Here is a 25,453-nt window from a genome sequence, read left to right on the forward strand (position 1 = left end):
CCAAGCCAAAACTAAAGTTTGGGCCCCCCTTTTTGAAAACTAAGACACAGCCCAAGCGAGTGGCGCAGGGGAAGGTGCGGGGCCCCCCCCCCAGGGGTTTTCGGGGACCGAAACCCACCCTCTGCTAGAGAATGAAATTTTTGCAAAAAAGACCCTGTCCTTTTCCTTTTGGCCTACTCAAAAACGGGTTGTGCTAAAAACTTTAAAAAATTTTTTCTTTTTTTTTTTCCTTTTTATTTTTAAAGAAAGGGTTTTAAACCTTTTTCACCCTTTGCCCATGTTTTAAAATGACTGGTTTGGCCCTTTCCTTTTTTTGCCTTTTGGAATTCCATTGATGTAGACAATGGGAAAAGCATGTAGTTTTTTACTTTTTTTTTGCCAAGCAAAAGTGGGGCTGGGATCGAATTTTCCCCTGTGGGGTGTCGGGAAAGGGGGGTTTTTTGGGGGAGGGGGTTTGCGCTCTTGGGGATTGGTGCACCCAAAGTTTAAAACGGGCGTCTTTCTCCACAGATTTCAACATTAAAATCAAAAATAAATTTGATATCATGGCTTATGGCATAAAAAAAACCAACCAAAACAAATTGATTGGGCTCCCTTATTGAAAACTGAAAACCGGTCAAGCAGAGTGGGGGCAGGGGAAGCGTGCTGGGCCCAAAAACCCAGAGGTCGGGGGAAACCAAAACCCCAACCCTCTGTTTGAGAGAATGCATTTTGAAACAAAAACCCTGCCCTCTCCTTTGGCCTACTCAAAAACGGTTTTGTGCTAAAACTTAAGTTTTTTTTCCCTTTTCCGCAGAAAAAGGAATGTGTTCATTTTTTTAAACCCTCCCCATGTTAAATGACTTTGCTTTCCCCCCATCCTCTATAGCCTCTGGAATTCCTTTGATTGTAAAAAAAAGGGAAAAAGGGCCATGTGGGCATTTAATTTTTTTTTCCCCAAGGCACAGTAGGGCTGGGATCGAATGTTCCTGTGGGGGGGTGCCCCTGGTGGCGGTTTTTGAGAGGGGGTTTGAAAGCTCTTGGGTTTGGGTTGCAGCCAAGCTAAACTGTTTTTTTCCCCCAAAAAATGTTCAAAATTAAATCAAAAATTTAAATTTGATATCATGGCTTATGGCATAAAAAAACCCAAGCCAAAACTAAAGAAAGGGGGCCCCCTTTAAATTGAAAACTGAGACACAGTCAAGCAGAGTGGCGCAGGGGTTAAAAGGCGTGCGGGGCCCCATAACCCAGAGGTCGGGGGGACCGAAACCCCACCCTCTGTAAGAATCATTTTGCAACAATATCCGGTCCCACCTTTGGCCTCCCCAAAAAATGGTTTTTTCTAAATCTTAAGCTATTTTTTCCCCGATTTGCCTGTGGTAAAAAGTGTGCATTTTTTCACCCCTCCCCCCTTACACAACTGGCCCTACACAACAAAATTAAAGTTTGGGACGGATTCAAAAGCCTTTTACTTTTTGAGGCAAAAGAAATTTTGTCAGGGAAACCCAGGAAAAAAACAAAAAACTTCCCACCCCTGTTTGTTAAGGGATTTTTCAATTTGCATGTGATTTGGGAGCTTTTTCAGCTTTTGCCTTTCCCCCAAAAAATTTTAACATTGTGATGCTAATCCCCTTACTAGCTGAGAAGGCCTTTCAGATGAAGAGTGAAAAGTTCTCAAACAGCAAAACTCAATTGCAGGAGTTCCCTTTTCCTTTTGTGGAGTTACCAAGGCCTGCATTTCAGTCAAAGTTCTCCAGGGAATTTTCTGAGACTTGTGTCCTTTACCAATGACAGACTCTTTGCACTGCATCTTTTTTCTTCTGTTTTACAATTTAAACCATCAAGAAATGATGTTAAGCTTCTTTTAAATAAAGTGGGGGGTACGGGGTGATTGAGCAGGGGAACCTGTAAAGCAAGCAAACAAAAAATTTTTTCAGACAAAAAAAAGGACAGTTTTGAGGTCGTCAAACTTTTTAAACTTTTGGGAAGCATTTTTCCCTTCCCCCCACCCCAAAAGCTAAACCAAAGGGTTTCGTGTAAGAGCGCGAAGGGAATTTTCCCTTTTTAAAGCAAAACAAATCCCAAAGGGTGTGGGGGTCAAAGTCACAGCCTTCAGGTTGTAAAAGAGCAAAGCGTTTGCTAGGGGGCCAAGAAGAATCCCCCCCAAAAGGGGTCTAAAGGCACTGCCCGGAATCCCCTGTCCCCAACCATTTTTTTCAGACGGTGACTAAATTTTTTCGAAACAGGAATTACACGTAGGGCCCTTTTAACCCTTTTGGGGGCCCATCTCCCTGTCCCTCCCCCCAGGGGCCCTAAGGGAAAAAGGGCACGGGAACCCCCCTTAAAGCCAGGGACGGGGGTTTTCCGAGCCCCTTTTTTTGGGGTAAATAAAAAGCACAGAGGTCCAATGGAAACCTGCCTGAAAAATGACATTACTAAAAATCCCTACTAATTGCCCCTTAACACCTTTCAGTTTTTTCAGCTGTTGGGCCTGCTACTCTTACCCATGTGTAATTTTGGGGGGCAGCACTTTCTCGTCAGGTATTACTTTAGGGGGCCTCAGAAATTTTTAAACCTTTTCCCCCTTTAAATCCTTGCTCGACTGTAAACAATTTAAATTTCCATTTGTGAAGACCCCCTATAGTCGGGCGGAAATTTAAAAGATTTTTTTTGAACAAGACCACCCCAAAACAATTTTTTTCTGAGGCCTTTCGTAAAACTTTTTTAAACAAAATATCCCGGGTTTCAATGATGTATGTAAGTCGATTTGTCTAGTTACTTACTGCTTAGACCAAAGAAAATTGTTCCCACCCTTTTCCAGAAATTTTGCTGAAAACAAGTTTTTCCCAAGGCGTTTCGAGGAGAGTGTTTTTTTCCTTAACGGGGGTTTAAAGGAAGCTACCCAAATTTTAGCCCGGGGTTGTTTTTTGTTTTCCCAAAAGAAAACCCCCCAATTGTTTTTGAAATTTTGACCTTGATTGCCCTTTCCTTTTTTAAAAAAAGCCTTTCCTTGGGGGAATTCCCCCAATTTTTGGGAATTTGGGTTTAGAACAAAGGGGCCCCCGAAAAAAAAGGGGAAATGAAAAAAAGGCCAAAAAACCCGGTTTACCCCTTAATTTTTTTTGGGCCAAAAGGCCCCCAAAGAAAATGTTTTGGGAAAAATTTAGGAAAAAAGGGGTTTAAAAATTTTTTTTTGGGAAAAAGGGGTTGGGGGGGGAGGGTTTTTTTGGGGGGGAGGGGGGTTTGAGGATGTTGGGGGACCCCAAAAGGGCTAAAACTGTGGTTTTTTTTTTCCAACCAAAAACGGGGATGTTTTCAAAATTTTTTAATTTAAAAAATTTCCACCAAATTTTTGGAAAATTATTTTTAAAAAAATGGCTTAATGGCATAAAAAAACCCCAACCCAAAAAATAAGTTTTTGGGCTCCCTTATTAAAAACTGAGAAAACAGTAAAGGGCAGGGGGGTTGGGGCCCGGGCGGTAGGGGGCGGGGCCTTAAACCCAGGGGGGGGGGGGGTTCGGGGGAAACCGGGAAACCACCCCTTGTTTAGAGAAGGGGGGGGGGCATTTTTGCTGGGGGGGGGGGAAGACCCCCTGTCCTCTCCTTTGGCCTACTTCAAAAACGGGTTTGTGAAAAAACTTAACCCTATTTTTTTTTAAAATTTTTTCCCTGCAGAAAAGGAAATTGTGTTCACTTTTTCCCACCCTTTTGGGCCCCAATTGTCTTAAGGGGACTTTTTTTTTGGGGGGGGGGGCCCTTCCTTTTTAAAAAGGGCCCCTTTTTGGGAATTCCGGGGGTGGTTTAGACAAGGGGGGGAAAAAAGGGGGCATTTTTGAAAAAGTTTTAACCTTCTTTTTGGGGCCAAAGCCAAAACTTTTTCGGGGGGGCCTGGAAATCGAAGGGGGTTCCTGTCCGGGAAAAAAGGGGTTTTTCTTGGAGAGGGTTTTTTTGGAAAAAGGGAAAGGGGGGTTTTGCGGGCTTCCTTTGGGGGATTTGGGGCAGAAATTTTTTAAACTGGGGGTCTTTTAAATTTCCCCCCGGGGGCCCAAAATGTTCAAAAAATTTAAAAAATTTCCAAAAAATAAAAAATTTGGAATTTTCATGGCTTATGGGCATAACAAAACCCAAAAAGGGGCCAAAACAAAAGGTAATTGGGCCCCCTTTAAAATTGAAAATGGGGGACACAGTCAAGCAGGTGGCGCGGGGAAGGCGTCCCGGGGCCCCCAAAACCCAGAGGCCCGGGGGGCCCAAAAAAAACCCCCCCCTCCCTACCAAAATCATTTTGCAACAAGAACCCCTGTCCCCCCCCCCCTCCCCTTGGGGTCCCCCCCCCCCTCAAAAACCCCCCTGGGTTTGGTTTCCCCCCCCCTAAAACCCCCTTTAAAGAAAAAAATTCCCCCCCTTTAATAAATTTTCCCCTGGCCAAGTAAAAAAAAAGGGGGTTAACCCCTTTTTCCCCCAAATTCCCCTTAAACCCCAATGCCCCTAAATTTGCCCCTTTCCCCCTTTTGCCCAAAAATTCCCCCCCCTTAAAAAGCCTCTGGAAAATTCCATTGATGAAAATTGGGAAAACCAAAGGAAAACATGGAACCAAAAAAACTCTTTTTTGCCCCAAAGGCCCCCAGTTGGGGGGTAGGACCCCGGAAATTGGTTCCCTGGGGGAAGGTCGGGAAAGGGGGGGGGTTTTTGGGAATGGGGGTTTGGCCCCCTTGGGGGGGTTTTGGTTTTTGGGGGGGGGGGGGGGGGGGGGGGGGGGGGGGGGAAAAAAAGGGGTTTAAACGGGGGGGGGTTTCTTTTTTTCCACAAATGTTCAAAAAAAAAAAATTTCAAATGAATTGATATCATGGTTTTATGGCATAAAAAAAACCAACCCCAAAACAAAGTATGGGCTCCCTTTTTGAAAATGAGACACGTCCAAAGAAAAAGGTGGGGCTGGGGAAACCGTCCCGGGCCCCCCATAACCCCAAAGAGGCCCGGGGTTGGAAAAACCCGAAACCCCCCAAAAACCCTTTTTTTTGCCTTGAAAAAAGGGGCATTTGCAACAAAGGACCCCTGGGTTTCCTTTTTCTCCTTTTGGGCAAAAATTTTTCAAAAACCCTTTTGTTGTGGGTTTAAAAATTTTTTAAGCTTTTTTTTCCCTTTTTTCAACCCCATTTCGGGGGGGGCCCGGGGGGGGGGTAAATTGGAATGGGGGGTTTTTAAAAACCCTTTTTCCCATTTCCTTTTGGGCCCATTGTTTTCTAAATTTTGGGATTTTTGGGTTTTGGCCCCAAAATTCCCCTTCTTTAAGCCTCTTGGAAAAACTTCCCATTTTGGAGGGGTTAAAGGCCCCAAAAAAAAAAATTTAAGGAAAAAAAAAGGGAAAAAAGGGGGTTTAAAGCCAGGAAATTTTTCCTTTTTTCCCCCCCAAAAGAACAAGGTTTTGGGCAAAAAAAAGGAATTCGAAAAAGGGGTCCTGTGGGAAGGGGGGGGGGGGGGGGGGGTTGGGGGGGGGGGGGGGGGGTTTTTGGGGGGGGGGGGGGGGGGGGGGGGGGGGTTTGGGGGGGGGGGTTTGGGGGGGGGGGGGGGGGGGGGGGGGGGGGGGGGGTTTTTTTTTTTTGGGGGAAGAAAAAGGGGGTTTTTTTTTAATGGGTTTTCTCCAAAAAATTTTTTCCAAAAACTTTTAAAATTTTTTTTTAAAAAAGGGAATTTTTTTTAATCTTTTTTGGGATTATGGAAAAACAAAATTCCCAAAAAAAGGCCAAAAAAAATTTTTAAAGTTATTTGGTCCTTTTGAAAAAAAACTTAAAAGGGAAACACGGGGTTTAAAAAAGCCTTAAATTTTTGGGGGGAAAATTTTGGTGGGCCTTTAAACACCAAAAGGTTTTGTGGGGACCGCCCCCCCTTTTCTGCTAAAAAATTTTTTGCTTTTTTTAACAAGGAATTTCCTGGTTTTTCCCCTTGTGGCCTAAACTCTCCCCAAACTTTTTTTTTTGTGATTAAATTTTTAAAACTTTCCTTTTCAAAACCTGGGGTAAAAGGTGTGAAAATTTTTTCACCCTTGCCCCCTTACAAATGGCCCAAACACCCCCCAAAATCCTTTAACCCCCCAAATTCAAAAGTTCCTTTTTTTAACTTAAGGAAAAATTTTTTTAAGCCATTTTTTCATGGAAAAGGAAATAAAAAATTAACATTTCCCCCCCAAAAACCTGTGTTTAAGGGAAACTTTCTTTGCTTGTACTTGACTTCCCCAACACCCATTCCCATATAAAAATTTTTTATTTGGGGGTGATTTTTAATTTAAAAAACAAAAAAGTTGGGGAAAGGCCTTTCAGTGAAAAAAAAGGTTGAAAATTCCCCTTAAACGCCAAAATTTTAATTAAAAAGGAAAAGGGCTCCCTTTTTTTTTTTTGGAGTTTTTACCAAAAGGCCCTTGCATTTAGTCAAAGTTTTTTTCCAAAAGGGAATTTTGAAATTGGTTTTTTAAAACCAAATGGGGGGGAATTTTTGCCTGAACCCTTTTTTCCCCTTCTTTTAAAATTTTAAAAACCATCAAGAAAGGGGATTTTTAAAGGGGCCTTTCCAAAATTTTTCCAAGGAAATGGAAAAACTTGGGTGATTTTTGGGGGCCCCAGAGGCCCTTTTAAAAAGAAAGGGGGCCCCCCCCAAAAGGGAGGATTTCCCAGAAAAAGGGGAAAACTTTTTTTGGCGGTTTTTCGTCCAAAAAACTTTGGTTTTTTCCTTTAGGGGAGAAAAAATTTTCCCTTTACCCCCCGGGGCCAAACCCCCCCTTGACCATGGGCCCCCCGGGTTGTAAGGGAGGGGCGAATGAATTTTCCCCCTTTTAAAAAGCAAAAAACAAATCCCAAATTTTGTGGGTCAAAGTCACACCCTTAAGTTGTGAAGCTAGCGCTGCATTAGGGGGGGGGGGCAAAAAACCCCCAAAAGGGGGTGGGGGGGGCGGGGGCCCCCCCCCTCACGGGTGCCCCCCTTTTTTTTTCGGGCGGTGGACTCATTGTTCCCAGGAAAAATTACACGTAGGGGGGTTTTTTTTTCACCTGATGGGAAAAAATCTTCTTTAAACTGCCCCAGCGGCCTAATGGGATAAGGAAACGACCTCCTAAAGCCGGGGGATTTGGGGGTTTTAAAAGGTCCCCATCTGGGGTAAATCCCAAGCAAAGGGGTTTTCAATGGAAACCCTGGGCCCCACAAACTTTACTGACTGCAAACTAATTGTCCTTAACCCCAAAAATCCAGTTTTTCGCTGTTGGGCCTGTACTCTTAGATGTGTAAGGGGTTTTGGCACACCCATTTTTTCCTAAACCCCGGTTTATTTAAACTTTTATGGGCCTCAGAAAATTTTTTAAAACTTTTTCCTTTATCCTTTGCTCGACTTAAACAAAGTTTAATAGGGGGCCCCAAATTCTGGGGGGAAACCTATATGTCAGCGGAATTTGGAATTTTCTTTTTGAACAAGACCACCCACAATTCCTTTGGGGGTTGGGGCCCTTTCGTAAAAATTTTTTACTTTAATATACAGTTCAACGCATGTATGTACAGGTGCTGGTCATAAAATTTAGAATTCTTGGAAAAAAGTGGGAAGGGAATTTCAGTAATTCCCTTTTTTAAAAAGGGGGGAAAAGGGTTTAAATTTTTTTCCTTTAATTTTAAAAAACAAACCATTTTTTTTCAATGTTTTTTTTTGTTTAATTTTTTTGGGGATTACAAATGAAAACAAATGAAAAATCTAAAATTTTCACCCATATCAGAAAATTAGAATATTTTTGAAAAGGTTTAAAAAAATTGAGGGCCCCCTGGTGCCACACTCTAATCCACCAAATTAACTAAACCACCTGCAAAACCCTTTTAAATGGTCTTTCAGTTCTATAGGGGTTTAAAAAATTTATGGGAAGAAATGCTGACTTGACAAATTGTCCAAAAGACCCAAACCCTCGACACCTTTCACAGGAGGGGAAACCCCCAAAAAGGGCCCTCGCTAAAGAGGCCCGGCTGTTTCACAAAAGCTCATTTTCCCCAAACACAAATTAATAGAGAGGGGAAGGGAAGGAAAAAATGTGGTCCCAAAAAAAAAAAGTAAAAAGCAAGAGAAAATAAAACCCCACCCGGGAGGTTGTGGGAAAAAAAACCCCTTCAAAAATGTTTGGGGGGGATTTTACAAAGAGTGGAAATGCAGCTGGAGTGATGCCTTTTAAGAACCCCACACACCCGACTATGAAAGGGCATGGGTTTTTTGCTTCGCCCTTCCTTTTTGTCAAGCCACTCTTGAACCACAGACAGGGGTCCCGAAGGTTTGCCTGGGCTAAAGAAAACAGGAATGGACTGCTGGTGAGGGGGCCCAAAATCATGGTTTTTCCGCTTAAAAATTAAAATTTTTCAATTTCCTTTTTGGAAAAACAAGGCCCAGAGTCGGAGGAAAAAAAAAAGTGAGGCACTTCATCCCCGGGTTTTTTTTGAAGTTCCCGGGAAATTTTCCACAGTCGTGATTGGGGTTTGGGGGGGCCCGTCCCTCTGTGGTGTTGGGGCCATTGTGTTTTTTTGAGGTCCCCGGGGGCAACGCAAACCAAAATACCAAGGGGAAATTTTTTGGCACTTCTTTCTTCCTGCAGCTGACCAATTTTTTGGGAGATGCCCGATTTCAATTTTTCCAACAGGACTTGGGGACCTGCACACAGTGCCAAAGCTACCAGTAAACCCGGTTTTAAGGGCCATGGTATCCCTGTTTTTTTTAATTGGGGGGCCCGCAAACTTCCTGACCCTTTAAACCCCAAAAGAAAATCTATGGGGTATTTTTTGAAGGGAAAAAAAGATGCAATCACCAAAACCCCCAAAAATTTTAGAAAAAAGCTAAAAGCCACCCATTTTGAGAACCTGGGCCCATCATAACACCCGAGCGTGCCACAACTGATCGACTCCCTGCCACGCCCCATTGCTGCCGTAATAAGGCCAAAAGGGGGCCCAACTAAAATCCCGAGTGTGTACAAAGGTTTTACTTTTCATGTTTTAACTTTTTTTAGTTTGGGCCAAAAATTTTTTTTTAAATCCCTTTGGGGGTTTTTTTTTGGTCCCTTCCCGTAAAAAATTTTAATTTTCGGGTTTTGATTTAATTTGAGATTTTCATTTTTTGTATTTTTAATTTAACAAAAAATTTTTCAAAATAAAATCCCGAAATATATGAGGTTTTGGGAGTTTAATTTTATGAATAAAAATATACAAGTTTCCTTTTTTAAAAAAGGGAAATTTCTGAAATCAAAATTCTTTTTTTTTTTCCTGTATTCTAATTTTTTTTGACCCAAAAAACCCTGTTTAAATCAATTTGTCTCAGTTACTCTAATGCCCCTGTTCAGAAAAGGGAAAGTTTTTCAGCCTTTTCAGAAAATTGCTTCATTTTTGGTTCTTCAAGGCGCTCTAACTCATTTATGGTGTTTATATTTTTCCTGCTGCCATGTCAGTCTCCGATATGTGCATAGCAAGGCCCTTGCTTGCTCTTTATTTGACATATCAGAACCGTCTTAGCACATAAAGTCAACATTCATACTCAATTAACAGTCATCATAAATCAGAAAAGAACTGGAATTTTTGCCTTAGATCTGCGTTCTCCCGATATGACATGGTTATTTCTGTTGTTTTAAACAAGACTGCAACATTGAAAAAGTACCTGAACCTGTTCATGGAATATCAAACCAATTTAGGACCCATTGCATGAATCAGGAGACACTGTCCTATTGTTTAATTCACATCTGCAAACATGTAAAAACGACTGGAGAACTTTACAAAAAAGCATCTGAGTTTACAAAATGTAATTCATGCAAAAAAAAATGGGACTAAGAAGAATTTTATTCAACAATCATCAAACACAGAAACCGTCTAAAAAGAAATAAATACCTTAAACTGATGAGGTCGTTAGTAACAATCCCTCAAAGTAAAAACCTTTGTGCACAATAAAAAAAATACCTTCACTGTGTCTATTTTGGTCTTAATGTTACACATTTTAATTAGTATTAAACATAAAAAAAAAAAAACAGCTGAGATGGTGTTGAACTTTTTATGATCACTGCAGGAAGTTTTTATGGTAGATTAGATCAAAGATTTTCCCCAAATAAGTGCAATAACAAAAATATAAAAACAAAAAGCTTCAAATTTCTACAATTTTGCAAAGAAAGGAAAAAAAAAAGTGTATCCTGCAAACATTTGCAAAAACAAAGTTATTGGTGTCTGGATCTAAGCTGAATCTGGTTTCCATTTCTTGAACACAATTTTTTGGCATCTCAAAGTCTCCAACTTAGAGGATCATGGGAACGAGATTTTCTTGACATGATTTCTGTGGTTTTATTTCGTAGGATGATCAAGACGTTGACACTCATCATTACGTGTATAACTGTGCCGACTGCCTGAAACTCAGAGATCCAGATGTTGGAGAGAACCAGACAGGTTATCACCTTCAAACCAGAACCAAATACTCTGATTTAGAAGGCAAAAAACAACAACAAAAATTCTCAGAAATTCTGCTTAAGTGGAGCCATCAGGTGGCCAAACTTTAGATTGCACTTCAATCAATACAATCTTGTGGCTTTTTTAAGAAACTGTACATTTTGTGGAATCTGGCTCTGGTAATACGTCATTGATATACTTGTGGACTACTTGGATGATCCTTCAGTCAGAGGTTTAGTCAGCTCCAACCCTTTAAAATTCTTCATTTGTTCATATGAAATAAAACATTGTTTCAGCTAAATGGTTGATGATGTATTTAGTGTCATAAAAACAATAAAAGGTTTAAGGTCATTGGGGGGATTTCTGAAACTGACCTGATGTTTATCAAAGGAAAATTACTGTTTGGCTTTGTTTTGTTACAAGATTTCTGAAAAATCAAAAACAGGTTTTAATCAAAACACTTCATAGACTTTGATCTTAACAAGACGATACTTTTAGGCGTTTCTGAATATTGCCAGACAAAAATCCGAACCTCGTTTCCTTTCAACATCCTTCCTACGATCTCGATGCTTTGTGCTACTCGTTATCAGACCTTTAGAGAACCTGGAGACCCAGACTTCTTCTTCTACAGCTGTGGCTTCTTTTTTACCCAGTTTCAGTGCAGTAAGGCTAAACTTCCAGAGAAATGTTGTAAACTCAGACATGCAAGTAATATAATCGTAACTCAGAGAATGAAGGAAGCGTTGAACCAAAACAACCAAACATCTAAGGTGTTAATGTTGGACACCAACTTTCTTTTTTGTTTGAATCCGCAGATTAATCAGAAAAGCCTCTTTAGTATCTGGTATGGCTAACAGTGGAGGTCAAAACAATAAGAAAATGGAACAAAAAACTTAGGAAGACCTCAGTTTTGTATCAAAGTGAAGTTTATAGAACGTATCAAACAGTCTTTATCTAGAGGAGGATCTAGATCTAACTTTAAAACACCGTTCTCCTACAGGAGAACTACATTTTCTAGACGGGACCCTTCTATGGTGCTGGACTGAAACTGGATAGAAAGCTGACAGCAGCTGTTTCACTCTGGATCAGAGGAAGAATTTCAGGAAGAACTGAGAGGCTGGTTTATAACTTAACGGTTTCTTGCTCACTTGGGTTCGACCTAGAATCTGTTCACTGCGAAGCAGCAGATAAAACAAAGAAATAATATCAAACATTACTGTGCTTCACCAGGAATTAGTCTGCACCGAGAAAATTTAGATGCAAGTAGGGGAACCGGTGGCGCCTGGAGCTCCATCATCAGGTTATAAATGCTTTCATACTGAAGCCTGGAGCAGCCAACCTGCTGGTGGTTTTACTGGAACTTAGACTGGGAAATGAGCTTTTGCACAGAAATCCAGGTATGTTCTGATTAATAAAAGAATTAAATCAGATTCAAATATCCAGAAACAGATCAAGATGTTATGACTGAGCTGGAGAGCTCTCTGCAGCTTCGCTGAAGACGGGTTACAGATGAAGCACTGAAGACGCGGAGCTCATGAATTCCTGGTTCCAGGAATGCCGCTTCCCGCTTCAAAAGAAGAAAATGCCAAAATTACGCCGACATTAATAATTAAAAGAAGATCTCTGATGATCCAATCAGATTCTTCTCTCCATCCGCTGGGCGTCTTCTGACAATCACACCTGTAGTGTTGGTCGCTGTGGTCCCTTCTCCACCAGATGATCAATAAAAATGTCAGTTTTTGATCATTTTATGGGGGAAATAAAATGTCTGACAAAGGAGAAAGACTTTCCAAATGAAGTACCAGATGTCTCTGTCTCCCAAATGTTTCCTTCAAGGTTTGACCTTCCGTTAAAAAGCAGATTTCTGCGTTTTCCCAAAGAACAGTCCCGGCTCCTCAGTGTCCTTCCAGGAGAAATGTTCGGACGTCAGCAGGAGGACATCTCGTTAGGAGTTCTCCTGCAGCTCTTTGGCTTTGGTCAGAATGGTGTGAACGTCTGAGATTGGATAATCCTGCAGAAAATTAAAAAAAGATATCTTTTTTTAAATAAATAAAAGACAAAAATATAAAAACACAAACATGTATGTGTGGATATGAGAGAAACAGGCAAACTCCTGTTTTCCTGTTTCATTAAAAGTTGGGTCTTGGCCCGCCTTGGTTCTGGACCATCGGCTCTGATCTCATCTTAAATCCTCCTTTCCTTCTTTTTCTCCTTTATTTCTCTCCTGAATCCCTTTTGCTTTTTAGAAATGCTTACAATTTCTGATTTTTAGATTTCTAGATTTTTAGATTTTAATCCCTTTTTGAACTGTAGCACTTTGAGATTTTAATTCAAATATAAAGTGCGTTACAAATTAAATTCATTATTATTATTATTATTTTTATAGCCTCACCTCTGTGCCTTTATTCCCCATTGTTTCCGTCTTCTACACAATTAAAATGTCTCATAAAGCTGTAAGGAGATGATGCGGTCTGCTCAGGCGTTCTTTGTTATCTGAGAACTGAACCAGAACTGAACCTTGCCGAGCCCTACTGATGAACTAGTACCGTGTTAGTGCGGTTCGGTTTTGTCTGGTACGGTCTGGTTCAGTTGCGTGTGCCATTTAAAATCAACATTTATCTAGGTTACCGTGCTCAGACTGATCTCAGCACGGTTTGGGGCTATCTTTATCTCAAAATGATGATGCAAAAAAGAAAAAAAAAAAAAGAAAATATGGCTTTTAGATTTTTGTAAAAAAAAAAAAAAAAAAAAAAAAAACAGTGTCCGATAACAGGCGATATTATCTATATAAAACATTTCTGTAAAAAGACTAATTAAAGTAATGTGTATGATGGTAAAACAAATACAAGGCTTAGATTGCGACTATAAACAAATATGTTTTTAATCTGGATTTAAGTCAACTAAGGTTTCCAAGACATTTAGAGTTTTCTGGGAGTTTGTTCCAGATTAGAGTAGCATATGAACTGTGATGATCAAATGGTCAGTTACTCCACACACAAACACTTTTTCACTTTAAGTTTTAACACACAGCAGCATAAATGTATTGGTTTGTTTATTATTATTATTTTGAGAATATTAAAACACATTAGTTGTAGCTCGCACAATTAGTTAACTTTTGTATTTTCAATTTTGTCAAATACTTAATGTTGTTTGTGCTTCTTTTGTGGTGGTGTGGAGAGTACCTTCAACTGGGAAAAGGCAAAGGACTCTGCCTCACACACTCATTAGAGACTGATTGATAGATTGGATGATACCATCTGGAGTTCCACTATGGGGGGAAGATCATGGAGTTTACATTTTAATATGCTGCAGAATTTCTCTTTTGCTTTTGTTATTTGCCCGTATTGTTTAGTCATTAGTAATTTAATTTTAATCCTTAAGCTAACTGTTTATTTATTTTTTGTTAAATTTGTGTACGGTAGATGTTCTCCCTACCTCTTCCTCAGTGTGTCAGTCTGATCTGATCAGCCAGTATTTTTTATGTTTTTGTTATGTTTAACCTTGATATGTTTTGATATGTTATTCCCTTCATTTGACCTCTTTTAAGGGCCCTTTAATTATTGTTTGGATTTTTGTTACTTTGGGGAAATAAAACCCATTTTCCTGCTAAAAAAATAAAATAAATAATAATAATATTTTACAGTCAGGTTAAACTTTAAATAACATTGGCCAGCAGAAAAAAAAATGATAATGCAGCACAAAGGAGTCTAATTTAAAGCTTTTGTTTTGTTTTACCTCCCCCAAACAATTTTAATTTTATTCTTTGGGAAAGAAATTCTTCGATACTTTAAACAGAAGCCCTAAATGGATCCATTTGATCGTTTAGAACAGAAGTGGATCATCCCCAGAGGATCCTACCTGCAGTAACCTCATGTTGGTGGTGAAATCTCCGGCCAGTAGGTTGTCCCGGATGAGTCTGGACAAGAAGACAGAGCAGAGACGGATCAGGACTCAGTGAAAGCAACGGGACGTTACCGGGCCTGCGGGAGAATCTGGGAGCCTCACATCAGCATGGCGCAGCAGACCAGGAGCAGGAAGTGGAAGCGGTCCTTGTCGGAGAACAGGCTGTCCCAGATCCGGATGACGTCCGGCAGGAGGAACTCCTGAGACAGCAGCAGGGTGAGCCAGCGGAAGGTGAAGTACTGAGGCTTGATGTTCTGCTCCTCCTGAACGGACAAAAAAACCGACCCGTTACCATGACGTTCATGGAGAACAGAGTTCATTTAACAGGATCCGGCTGCCTCGGATTTAATGGATCCGTTTAATTTTAGAAAAACTAAACCTGCATTGACTTTGATCAGCAGTTATGTAGCTGAGGGTCACATTGCATCTACTTTAATGGTAGTTTCTAGCTTCCAATAATCTACCATTAATAATGGAAGAAGCTAAATGAGCCATTTATGCTGATGATGCAACAGCCTGTGCAGCTGCTGAGTCCATATCAGAGCTTCTTCAATCTTACACTGCAAAAACCATCTAGAAATAAGTAAAAATGTCTTAAATTAAATGAATTTATCCTTATTCTAAGTAGGTAAATAAGATAGTTTGCCAATGGATTGAGTATTTTTACTCTTAAAATAAGATAATTAGATAATATGCACTTGAAATAAGACAATGCAATTTTGTTTCCTTATTTTAAGTGTAAATCTTGTTCCATTGGCAAAAATGTCTCTTCTACCTCCTCAATTCAAGAAAAAATTCACTTATTTTAAGAAAAAATGACTTATCAAGATTTCGATTTTTTTCCAGTGTAGAGGAAAATGTTATTTCTGAAACAAAAAAACTTCGTGTTTGGCTCAAATAAAACTCTTGAAGATAATCTACAGTTAAATTTACTAAATAATTAAACTTAAACAGAGGAAAGTAACACAACTGATTACAAAATATACAGAAAAATTTTAGCAGGTTTAAGAAGATGTCATCAGAACTTTCCAGCTAATTTGGAGAAGATTTTCAAAACTGGAATAATTTCTCAAATTTATCTGGACTAGCGCTGAAACAATCAGATTAATCGTGATTAATTTATTATTAAAATCTTCGTCAACTAATTCAGTGATTGATTAATCGTTAACTGGAGTATAGAGACTCTATAAAATGTTTTTATCTGACAGAATGACCCACTTAGAGCAGTAAATAAACCAAAATGGTGAAAAAAATGTAAATATATTTTGCATTTAAGATAAAAAAATATATATATTTTTCGTCTCTAAGTATGCTCTATCCAGAACTCCACAAGTTGAAAAGTTTCAGTTTCACCAGGTATATAAAATGCTCGTTAAGGAACGTTTGGCTATCCGATTATTAATCGAAAAAAATAATCAACAGATTCATCGATTATCAAAATAATGTTTGTTGCAGCCCAAATCTGGACCAAAACTAAACTGCTCTTATAAATATAAAAACTGGAGAAGCTGAAGGTTCAGATATTTAACATGATTTATATTTAGAACATTTTTAATTTATTTTTGTTTTAAAAATGACAAATAACTCTGTCTAAGTCTTAAGTGGCTATGCTCAAATGTTAAACTCTTATTAGCTTCACTAACTACTTTTATCATCTTTACTTTTAATTTCCTTTTATTTCATCATTTAGTTCATGTAAAGCACTTTGATTAGTCTTTGTACGGAACTATGATGTATAAATAAACTTGCCTATATTACCAGGCCCACCTTTGAAGGTCAGCTTTAAATTAAAAGAAAAAAACAAACATAAAAAAAAAAATCTATTTACAGAGCAGTTAACGAACAGAAAGCCTTGATGTTAAAACTGATCAATATAGAACAAAAGTCTTCATTTAAAGGACGTCTGAGGAGAAGTATAGGCATCGATTATTTGGAAATGAAATTAAACAACCATCTGTAAACGCAACGCAGGCGGTGGACAGATATAGAATGTCTAGATTTCACTGAAATATCTTTCTAAGTTCTAACATCTGTAAGTTAAATGATGTATATATGCTTGTTACCTTTACGTACCTTTACGTTACCTTTTTAACCTAAGAAGAGTAACAGTAATAAACTAACAATACAGTCAGAGAAGTTTTAGGACAGATAAACAAGATGAGAGGATGATGCTGCAAAGATTAAACATTTCATCAGGTGGAAAATGGAGAATCGGCTGCCAGAGCGCTGAGGAGACAAACATCTGGTCTTTATCCTGTGCAGGTTTTACCAGTTTGAGGAACAGCTCCAGGTCCTTCTCCTTCAGCATGGAGTAGACGCTCTCCATCTTGCAGGTGATGCCGCACTGGGAGTCGTCCAGGCTCTTGATGAAGTTGTCCCTGTTTTCCGACATCAGGTTGGTGAAACAGAAGAACGTGTCGGGCTCGGCGTGCTCTGCAGGACAGAACACAGCGGCGTCACCATCACCAGAACTTCGAATAGCCGAACGTTCGCGAGCCTGAGGAGCTTCCCCACCTTTCCACTGGCTGCTGAGGTCCGTGGCGAACGTGTAGTAGATGGGCCCCACGATCTCGTTCATGCCCTGAACGTACGCGATGCCGGGGTTGAGTTTGGCGTAGATGAAGAGGATCCGCTCCACCACCTCCCAGTGAGCCTCACTGCCGTTAGGAAGAACCTCGTACTCGTTGGACGGATACAGGTTCAGAGCTTTCCCAGGAGAGCTGACCTGTAACCAGCAAATGGGTCGGATTATTAACAGGGTTCCTACAGCATAAGGAAAGTTAAATTCAAGACTTTTTAAGACTTTTTAATGCCACTGGAAATAAAAATTTAAGACCAAATTCACAAGAAACACAAGAAAAACCCGCTTGCGACAACTTAACCCAAAGGTTTATTTGAACATAATGTTTCAAATTTTGAAAAGCTTCCCATACAGGAAGAAAGCTAAAAACACACAAATGACAGATATATTTGAAAAATTATTTAACTGAATTAACAAACTTTGTTTTAGCAGGGAACTAAACAAATCAGTTTTAAAGCCCCAACATAACCAGTGCTAAGTCTTTTTAGCAGCTATTTTTCTTTGTATGGTTTTCTTAGTATGTTTGATTTGGTGATAAGTGGAGGCGTTGCAGAGACAAGGGTGGAACTAAACTGAGAAATACCGGCTGTTTCTCTGTAACTCCATTTTGACGCTTTGTGTTTCGTGCTTCGCATGTGCGACTCCACTGCCTTAATTCCCATCGTTATTTATTTTTTTAAATAAAAAAAATGTGTAAATTTTAACATTTTATTTAGATTACAAAAATAAATCCTAATAAAAATAATCCTATTTATGATGTTTTAAAAATTAAGACCTACAAAAGACTGATTTAAGACATTTTAATACCAATTAAGGCCTTAGTTTTATTTTGAAGAATTCAATGCCTTTTAAGACTTTTTAAGGACGGGGGGGGGGGGGGGCCTGATTAAACTATCCAGGCTTTCAACAAAACCAGTGAGAAAATATTAGCAATATTAGGTCGATATAATCTGAAAGGAAAACCAAAATCAAGGACCAGACTTCATTAAGCAATTAAAGAGGCTAAAACAAATAAAAAAAAAATAAAAAAACCCACAAAGTTAGGGAAGAATGAAAGTTAGAGTTCATGGAAATGATGGGAAAATATTTAAGATTGTTTTATATCTAGCATATTGTTAAATAATATAAAATGTAATTACAGTAAATGTGAAGAACTGAGAAAAGATTAATTAACTAAACTGATGCAGTTATTAAATGAATTGAGGGGCAGATATGAGTTTTCTCTGCTTCTTTTCTTTCCTTTCGAGATTAATTTTCAAGTTACTTTTGAACGGAATAAATAAACTGAAAGTGGAAATAATAGATAATGTCTGCATTCTATTTCTATTGCTCTATGTGGAGCCTCATGAAGAAGAGCTGAGGAGAGACAGGTGCAACAAAAACTAAAACAAGGAGCAGAGATTAAGGCCCACATCCAGGATGGACCAGATTAAGGCTCCTGATCCTCATCCAGAATAATCTGAACCAGAACCTGGAAGCTTTTAAATGGGTCTAGATTCGCAGTTCTACTGGTTTTCTAAAAGACCATCAGAGGTTCTCCTTTGACTTTTTCTCTCTCTGCAAAAGTTTGACTTTCTATTTTATGTTAAATAAGCCAAGAGTCTATTAAATAAAATAAAAATAACAACAGCAATAATACATAGAGAAGAAAATACAAAAATATGCAAAAGAGAAACAGTTTAAAAACAATTTAAAATTATTTTTTTCTCATTTTGTCACTTTTTTCTATCACTATCCCATCAAGGGGACGGTTTCATCAATAAAGTTCAATTATTAATTAATTATTATTTAGTTTGATCTTACTCCTAAATTCAAACATAAATACAAAATAATAATAATATCTTAATATACAAAAGATAAATAAATTATTGAATCAATTAAGTCCAAATATACATAAGTGTATATATGAAATAAAATCATTTTATTAAATTAAGTTTTTTGGGTTTCTTTAACAATAAAGAAGCTTACATAAAATAAATGTAATCTTTCGTTTTTTATTTAATAATTAAGTTTTTGTGTTATTTTTGTATTTTAATATCCAAATTGTTTAAATGAATCTTAGATTATCTTCCCTGATTGAGTGAACAGTGCCCTCTGGTGGTCAACATCAGTTACACCTGCACTGACTCACGTTTGTGACTCCGCTGCGGTTCCGGTTCACGGTTTGGGCTTTCAGAGTGGTCTGCTCCACCCGTCTCCTCAGCGTCTCGTAGTCGTTCTGAGGGTCCAGGATCAGCTGGCAGGGATACTCCGTGGGCCGCTGGAAGAACGCCATGTCGGGATACAGCCGCCTGGAAAGGCAGCGAACCGACCCGTTCTGTTCAGCTATCGTCAGAACCTTTCTGATCGCCCGGATGAAACAGAACCAGCGCCTGGACGAAGCTCTTACCTCACATCCTTGTCAATCTGCAGCAAGATCTCGTTATCTTTGAAGTAGGTGTTCCAGCGGCTGTCTGGGTTCGGATTCAGAGGCTGAAAAAAACAAATATTCATTACCGTCCAGGTTCTGAGAAATCCATTTGGACTTTTCTACCAGAACACACACAGGCTGGTTCAGGAAAGCAAATTAGAACCAGAAATACAGCTGGTCCAGCCTGAACCAACTGTAGATTAACAGATCTGTGGTTCCAGAACAGAAACAGAACTGACAGATTATGTTGGGTTATTTTCTCCCCTCAGTGACAGAATATGAGGACATGTGGGCTGATAACAGACATCAGAACTGGCTGACCCAGCAGAACCTGCAGAGTCAAAGCAGCTCAGCTATCAGAACCTTTAGGATCAGAGTATAAACATCTGCAGCCGGTCAGAACCAGATTCACTAAGCTGTTTCAGTTTTAAATAATAGAAAATAAACGTTTGGTGAAAATGTACTGACTGGACCTTTAATAACCGTCTAATTCTGTCAAAGACCAAAGCAAAGTCCAGAACCGCCCTTCACAAAACTGAATACATGATACCAGAACCGATCTGTATTCCTGTCAGATTCTGATCCAAATGAACCACCTGGAACTAACATTAAAACCAGATCTAGAATATTCAGAACCAGTATAGAAGCAGGAAACAGAGACAACAGGTCCAATCATTATCGTCCAGCTTCTGGTTCTGTAGATTCACAAATGTAACCGGTTCCAGGGGTTGACATTAAGGATTTTTACCACTTGACCTTTGGGCAAGTGGCTTTCACATTTCATTTGCCCAGAAACAATTTTTTCTTGCCCAGTATAACGTTTGATAAATATAGTTCCTAATATTCATTTTTGTATATATATCAATAAAACATGTTTGTTTTTTAAATGTTTTTTGTAATTCAGTCATTTTTAAGTTTCCAGGTTCCTGGTGTGTATCTGCATGCGTCAGATAATGAACTGAAGCCTACATTACCGTGTTAACATGCTTTTCAATCCTTCCTGCACATTCTTTTCAAACTAAACGTTGCTTTAAACTGTTGTGTGCTTGGAAAAATATAAATTGTAATGTTAAAAATCTAAAAAAACTTGACAGGTTAAAAACTTACACTACTACTACTCACCAATTTAACATTTTTAGCTCTATAACATTTAAATGCACCACTCCATGTCTAAGAGGAAAAACTTTAATGAACATTTTTTAATGTATGACCTGCATCACTGTACAGAAGACTGCCAGATAATAAAAATATTTACACTGGGTGCATACAGTAATTATTATTATTTTCCTAATCCCTGACTGATCATTTTTAATCTAGCGTGTTTTATAGTATAGATTAAATTCAACATCCAGCTGCTGCTCTGCAGAATTCTCTCCCCAAGAGCTGAATCACGCCATCTAGCAGAAAATCACGCGGCTTTTTCAAATCACGTGAGAATGTTTACAAAACAACAAAGATGGCGCCGGCAACGCTTCTGGGTCGTTTTCAGCGAATGTCGGTGATTTTAAAGTATTTTTGAGTGATAAATAATTTTTTTTGCGATCAGTGCACTTGCCCGACGGCCAAATGCAATGAAATTTGTTCTTCTCCCGACAATAAAAACTACTTGCCCCAAGAGATCAGGCGATGGTTATCATCGAGCCCTGGGTTCCCAATCGGATTCAGTCGGACGGAACCAGCAGAACAGATGGTTTCTACACTGATGTTTCAACAGAGGAGTTCAGGGCAAAACTTTATTCGCCAACCGGGTCCAAAATACGATCCGATGATTTAATCTATACTGATTCAGAAGCGGCTGAATCTCATGAGGTTGTGGGACTTACGTGGTCCTCCAGCGTTACGTCTGCTCTGGACAGGCCCAGGTTGGCCTTGGCGATGCCCGGCTGGATGATCATTTCTCTGAGGAACTGAGAGTAGACCTCCCTGTGGAGAGACCAGCACACAATCAGAGGAGGCGACCGTTTGGACCGCCGGGGAAACCGTCCTGCTGGAGGCGGGGAGCTCCATCAGGATCAGAATTATTGGTTTAAAAACTAAAAACAGGGTCAAAACTTCTCAGGTTCTGATATCAGCTGGAAGAAAAAACAGCCAGACTCTGAGAGAACCAAGAAAAGCCCAAAGAACAGCTGATCCACAACACAGAATCTGGTTGCCGTGAAAACGGATTATTAATAGAAGCAAATAAACAGAACACTTCTTGGTTCTGCCTTGTTTCATTCAGCTGCTGCTGGTCGGACGTGTATCAGGCCCGATGTTCTGATCAGAACCAGCCTGAAGGTCTCTTTCGGTTCGATTCTCCTACCTTTGCTTTTTGAGGAAGGACTCCCATAAGGTCTGATCCAGAGGCAGATAGTTGAGAAGGATCTGGATAAACGATAAACAGCTCGAGTCAGAACCAGGTGATACTTTCCAACAGAAATCAGGTTTTAATCAGATCAAAAGATTAAAATAGAGACGAGACGCAATAAATCACGTATGTAACTTTGAACACGCGACACGTCAGCTGTCAGTGAAAACATTATGACCACCCGTCTCCTTCTGGTCTCTTTTGGACCTCTGAAGGATCAGCAGCAGATCCTTTGTTATCCAAAGGATGAAGCTACCGCCACCAGGGGGCGCTGGTACTTTTCACTATGACAAACTGGGCTGTATGTTCTGACAGCTTCCATCAGAACCTAAAACTGTTCAGCAGCTCTTCGACTGGATCAGAACCTTGTTTGGACCTCATTTAGGAGCCTCAGCTGCCTGAAAAGAACGGATCTAACAGAGCTGCAGCCGAGGAAATGTCCTGACCCAGCTGACCTACTAGAACAGTTTGGTTCTCATCAGAACCTTAAGTTGATCCTTTCCTGCTCTGAGGACAGAAAGTTTCCCTTCTAACCTGTCAGTGGTCATAATGTTTTGCCAGATTGATTGAAATCTCATTAATATGTGTGGATGAAAGAAACGGTTTTAAATCCAGAAAGAAGCAGAACTGGAAGTCTTTGGACAGAAACTGGATTTGATTTCCTCTTAAACTGTTTTCTTCAAATTTACTAGAAACTGAATTAGTTTGAAAATAATTTTTTACTTAAGTGAAATTTTATTTAAAAACTGATTTAACCTGCTTTGAAAATCTATTTTGCAGCATTCAAATTTTTTTATTTTTACCAACTCTTAGAAAACGCAGTTTCTATCTTGTCAAACACAGATTCATGGATAGACTTTTTACATCAGGTTTAACTTATTTTATCACATTTAAGCGTCTGGAGCATCTATGAAATTGGTAGAGATCATAAAAGATGTCCAACGCATCGATTAGCAAACAAAGAACAAGGCATCTTTGTTCTTTAGCCATTAGTTAATGGTTACTGCTACATCTTTTTGGTTTTATTTACATTTCTTATACATTATATTTATAGAATGTTTATGACTCGTCTACAGCAGCTTAAAAAGCCATAAAGCTAAAGTGACCTGATGTAAAATGTTAATCCCTGAATCAGTGGTTGAAGGATCTGGTTTTTAATTTTCCTACTAAAAGTGAGCTATAGAACTGAAAGTAAAAGAATGTAAATTAACTTTTCTACTGTTAGACAAATAATTTAGGCTTCAATTTAGTGAAATTCATTTTCAAATTCCTACATTTATCTTCAAATTGCATGAATAGAGATTTTGTTAAATTCGGTGTCTGATGGCACCAAGTTCTGCCCAAAGACGTCCTGCAGGCAGACGGAAGCGCACCTTCCAGCACAGCGAGCGGATCCCTTCCTCGTGAGGAATTCCTGCATCACACAAAGAAAACCCGAATCAGATGAGACCAATGAAAGCAGAGATCAGACCGAGTGGAGGTGAAGTTTACCGCTGAAGCTCAGCTCCCTGAGAGCCGTCAGGTTGATGGTGTCCTCTGCCAACGCCGATTTGAACTCCTGGATTCTGAAGTGAGAAGGAGGGAGATGGCATAGATTAAATTACAGAAAGTTACTGGATCAGAAACAGTTTAATCTGGAGCTGGAACAGAATCTCTGCAGCCGAGATGTCGCTCAGTTTTTATTACATGTTCAGAAGTTAGAGAAAGAAAGAGAGTAAAAAGGAGGAGAGTGAGGAAGATGTTTTGATGGATGGAGATATTTACTGATGAATAGTTTAAAGCAGCGGTCCCCAACCACCGGGCCGCGGACCGGTACGTAGGTCATTTGGTACCGGGCCACACAGACAAACAATAAATAAAAAAAATAAATTAAAAAAAATTATATATATATATATATATATATATATATATATATAAAATTTATTGACGATCAGAGTCTGAGTCGTGTTTTATTTTGAAAAATACAAAACATCAGGGTATTCTCTCCCAATTACATCAGTCTGTGCATCTGTGCCTCTGGACAAAGGTTAATTCAGGTCAAGACTCATCCTATCTATAACATCCTATCTGTGAAGCGGGATTTTCTGTGGTTACAGCGACCAAAACAAAGCTACGGAGCAGACTGGACATCAGGAGCATACTTCATGTGTCATTGTCTCCAATTACGCTTAGATTGGACCGGTTTGTTTCGGAGAAACAAGCTCAGGGCTCCCACTTTTTCAACATAATGGTGAGTTTTATTTTTATGCTGTTTGTATTTGATTTTATGCCAGTCGTATCATTTTATCTGATCGTATTTACCCCCATATTTTAAAGGGCGGTCCGCGAAAATATTATCTGACATATAACCGGTCTGTGGCGCAAAAAAGGTTGGGGACCGCTGGTTTAAAGCACAGAAAGAGGGATCATACAGATCTGATGTAATCTGAAGCGATGACTCATAATCTATTCATAATGGCTTTAAATAGAAATCATAGGAATATTTTTGTCCAACCATAAATATAGAAAATTTATATTATTGCAAAACCATTTCACTTTACCCTTTATGGAGCAAGTAAGCGTTTTTAATCACTTGCTTAACCCTTACAACTGGAGTCCCCCTCCCCCGTCCCTCAGTGAGGTCTAGAAGCACAAGGTCTATATCCAGCCGTTCAGCAAAGATGCTGCTACATGTCTGCACATCTTATTTTGGCATTTGACCAATTAGATGAGCTCATGTAAATTAAGTTGGAGGAAAAAAAGTTACAAAGTCAAGAAGAAAAAGGTAAAAATCTAATTGAAAAGTTAAAAAGTAAAGTTAAAAGCCTAGTTAACAATTATAATTAGGTTTATAAACTAAAAGATGTCAGTGCCAGTATCAGCATTAGGGTTTATATAATAATAATACTAATAATAATAATAATAATAATAATAAGGGTATGTTATACCAAAATAAAATGTGTTTCTTTCACTCTGGAAGTGTTTTTCATGAATGTCTTATAGTAGCACTTTTTAAATTTTTCTTAATATATTCGGGCAAGATGGCGTTTATTGTTATTATATTGACATTAATTTTTACCATCAAAATATCCTTTTTTTTAATGTTACAATGGTAATAAGGTGTTATCTTGTATTCCAATAACACAATTGGCTTGAAATTTGGATTTTGGATTTCACTGAGTGTCCTCTAAAGGGTTAAACTGCTGGATTTCTGTAGATTTATCCTAAATTTAGCGACACAGACTATTAGTGTGGAAAAGAAGGTGTGTGAGTGCTGCAGGGAATCCGGTTTAAAGTGTCAGAGCTGCACACATGAGCCTCAGTGTGAGTTAACCCGATTTAATGCTCAGCCAGCAGCTCTTTATCTGCACACTGATGCCTCCTGTTTGTCTCTGACAGAAACACGCAGTCAGCTGATCTGCTAACAGGCAGCTAATGGGGCCAAACTTCAACCCTTAAAAACATCACATAGTTTTTATTATTTGGGGATAAAGACCGAAACATGTTCAGGTTTTTTACAGACCGGTTAGTTGCATCACTTATATCTAAAATTGAAGTTAGCCTTTGTTAGGTTAGCGCAGCTGTTAGCTTCAGCTAATTGATTTCTGTGCGGTTTAAAATAGATTTGATTTTATTCTCCCAGTTTGCCTTGAATGGCAGCAGAGGAGGAGAACTCACCTGTTCTTGTAGGCGGTAGACATGTCTGCACTGATTAAGCTGGATCCAGAAAGCAGGAATGAATTATTGGACACAGGGAAGTTAGCCTGCCGGAACTTCCGCCTTCACAGTCAGCAGGCGACACTGAACTACGGAGAGCGTCGAGGAC

At 39.2% G+C, this 25,453-nt stretch overlaps 1 protein-coding gene across 1 annotated transcript; it reads right to left on the reverse strand.

Moving 5' to 3' along the window:
• Nucleotides 1–9,677: 9,677 nt before the first annotated feature.
• tbc1d13 (TBC1 domain family, member 13) lies at nt 9,678–25,453 on the reverse strand. Its single transcript, XM_038274505.1, has 12 exons — nt 25,306–25,453; nt 23,140–23,213; nt 23,022–23,062; nt 21,604–21,665; nt 21,125–21,224; nt 19,281–19,363; nt 19,023–19,182; nt 16,825–17,035; nt 16,580–16,743; nt 14,413–14,573; nt 14,266–14,323; nt 9,678–12,418 (listed from the first exon to the last, which is right to left on the reverse strand). Exons 1-12 carry the CDS (start codon nt 25,326–25,328, stop codon nt 12,353–12,355), a joined length of 1,203 nt encoding a protein of 400 aa, XP_038130433.1. The 5' UTR covers nt 25,329–25,453; the 3' UTR covers nt 9,678–12,352.

This window comes from Cyprinodon tularosa, unplaced genomic scaffold (assembly GCF_016077235.1).
Source record: "Cyprinodon tularosa strain WSP-4 unplaced genomic scaffold, ASM1607723v1 ctg1202, whole genome shotgun sequence".
Lineage (NCBI taxonomy): Eukaryota > Metazoa > Chordata > Actinopteri > Cyprinodontiformes > Cyprinodontidae > Cyprinodon > Cyprinodon tularosa.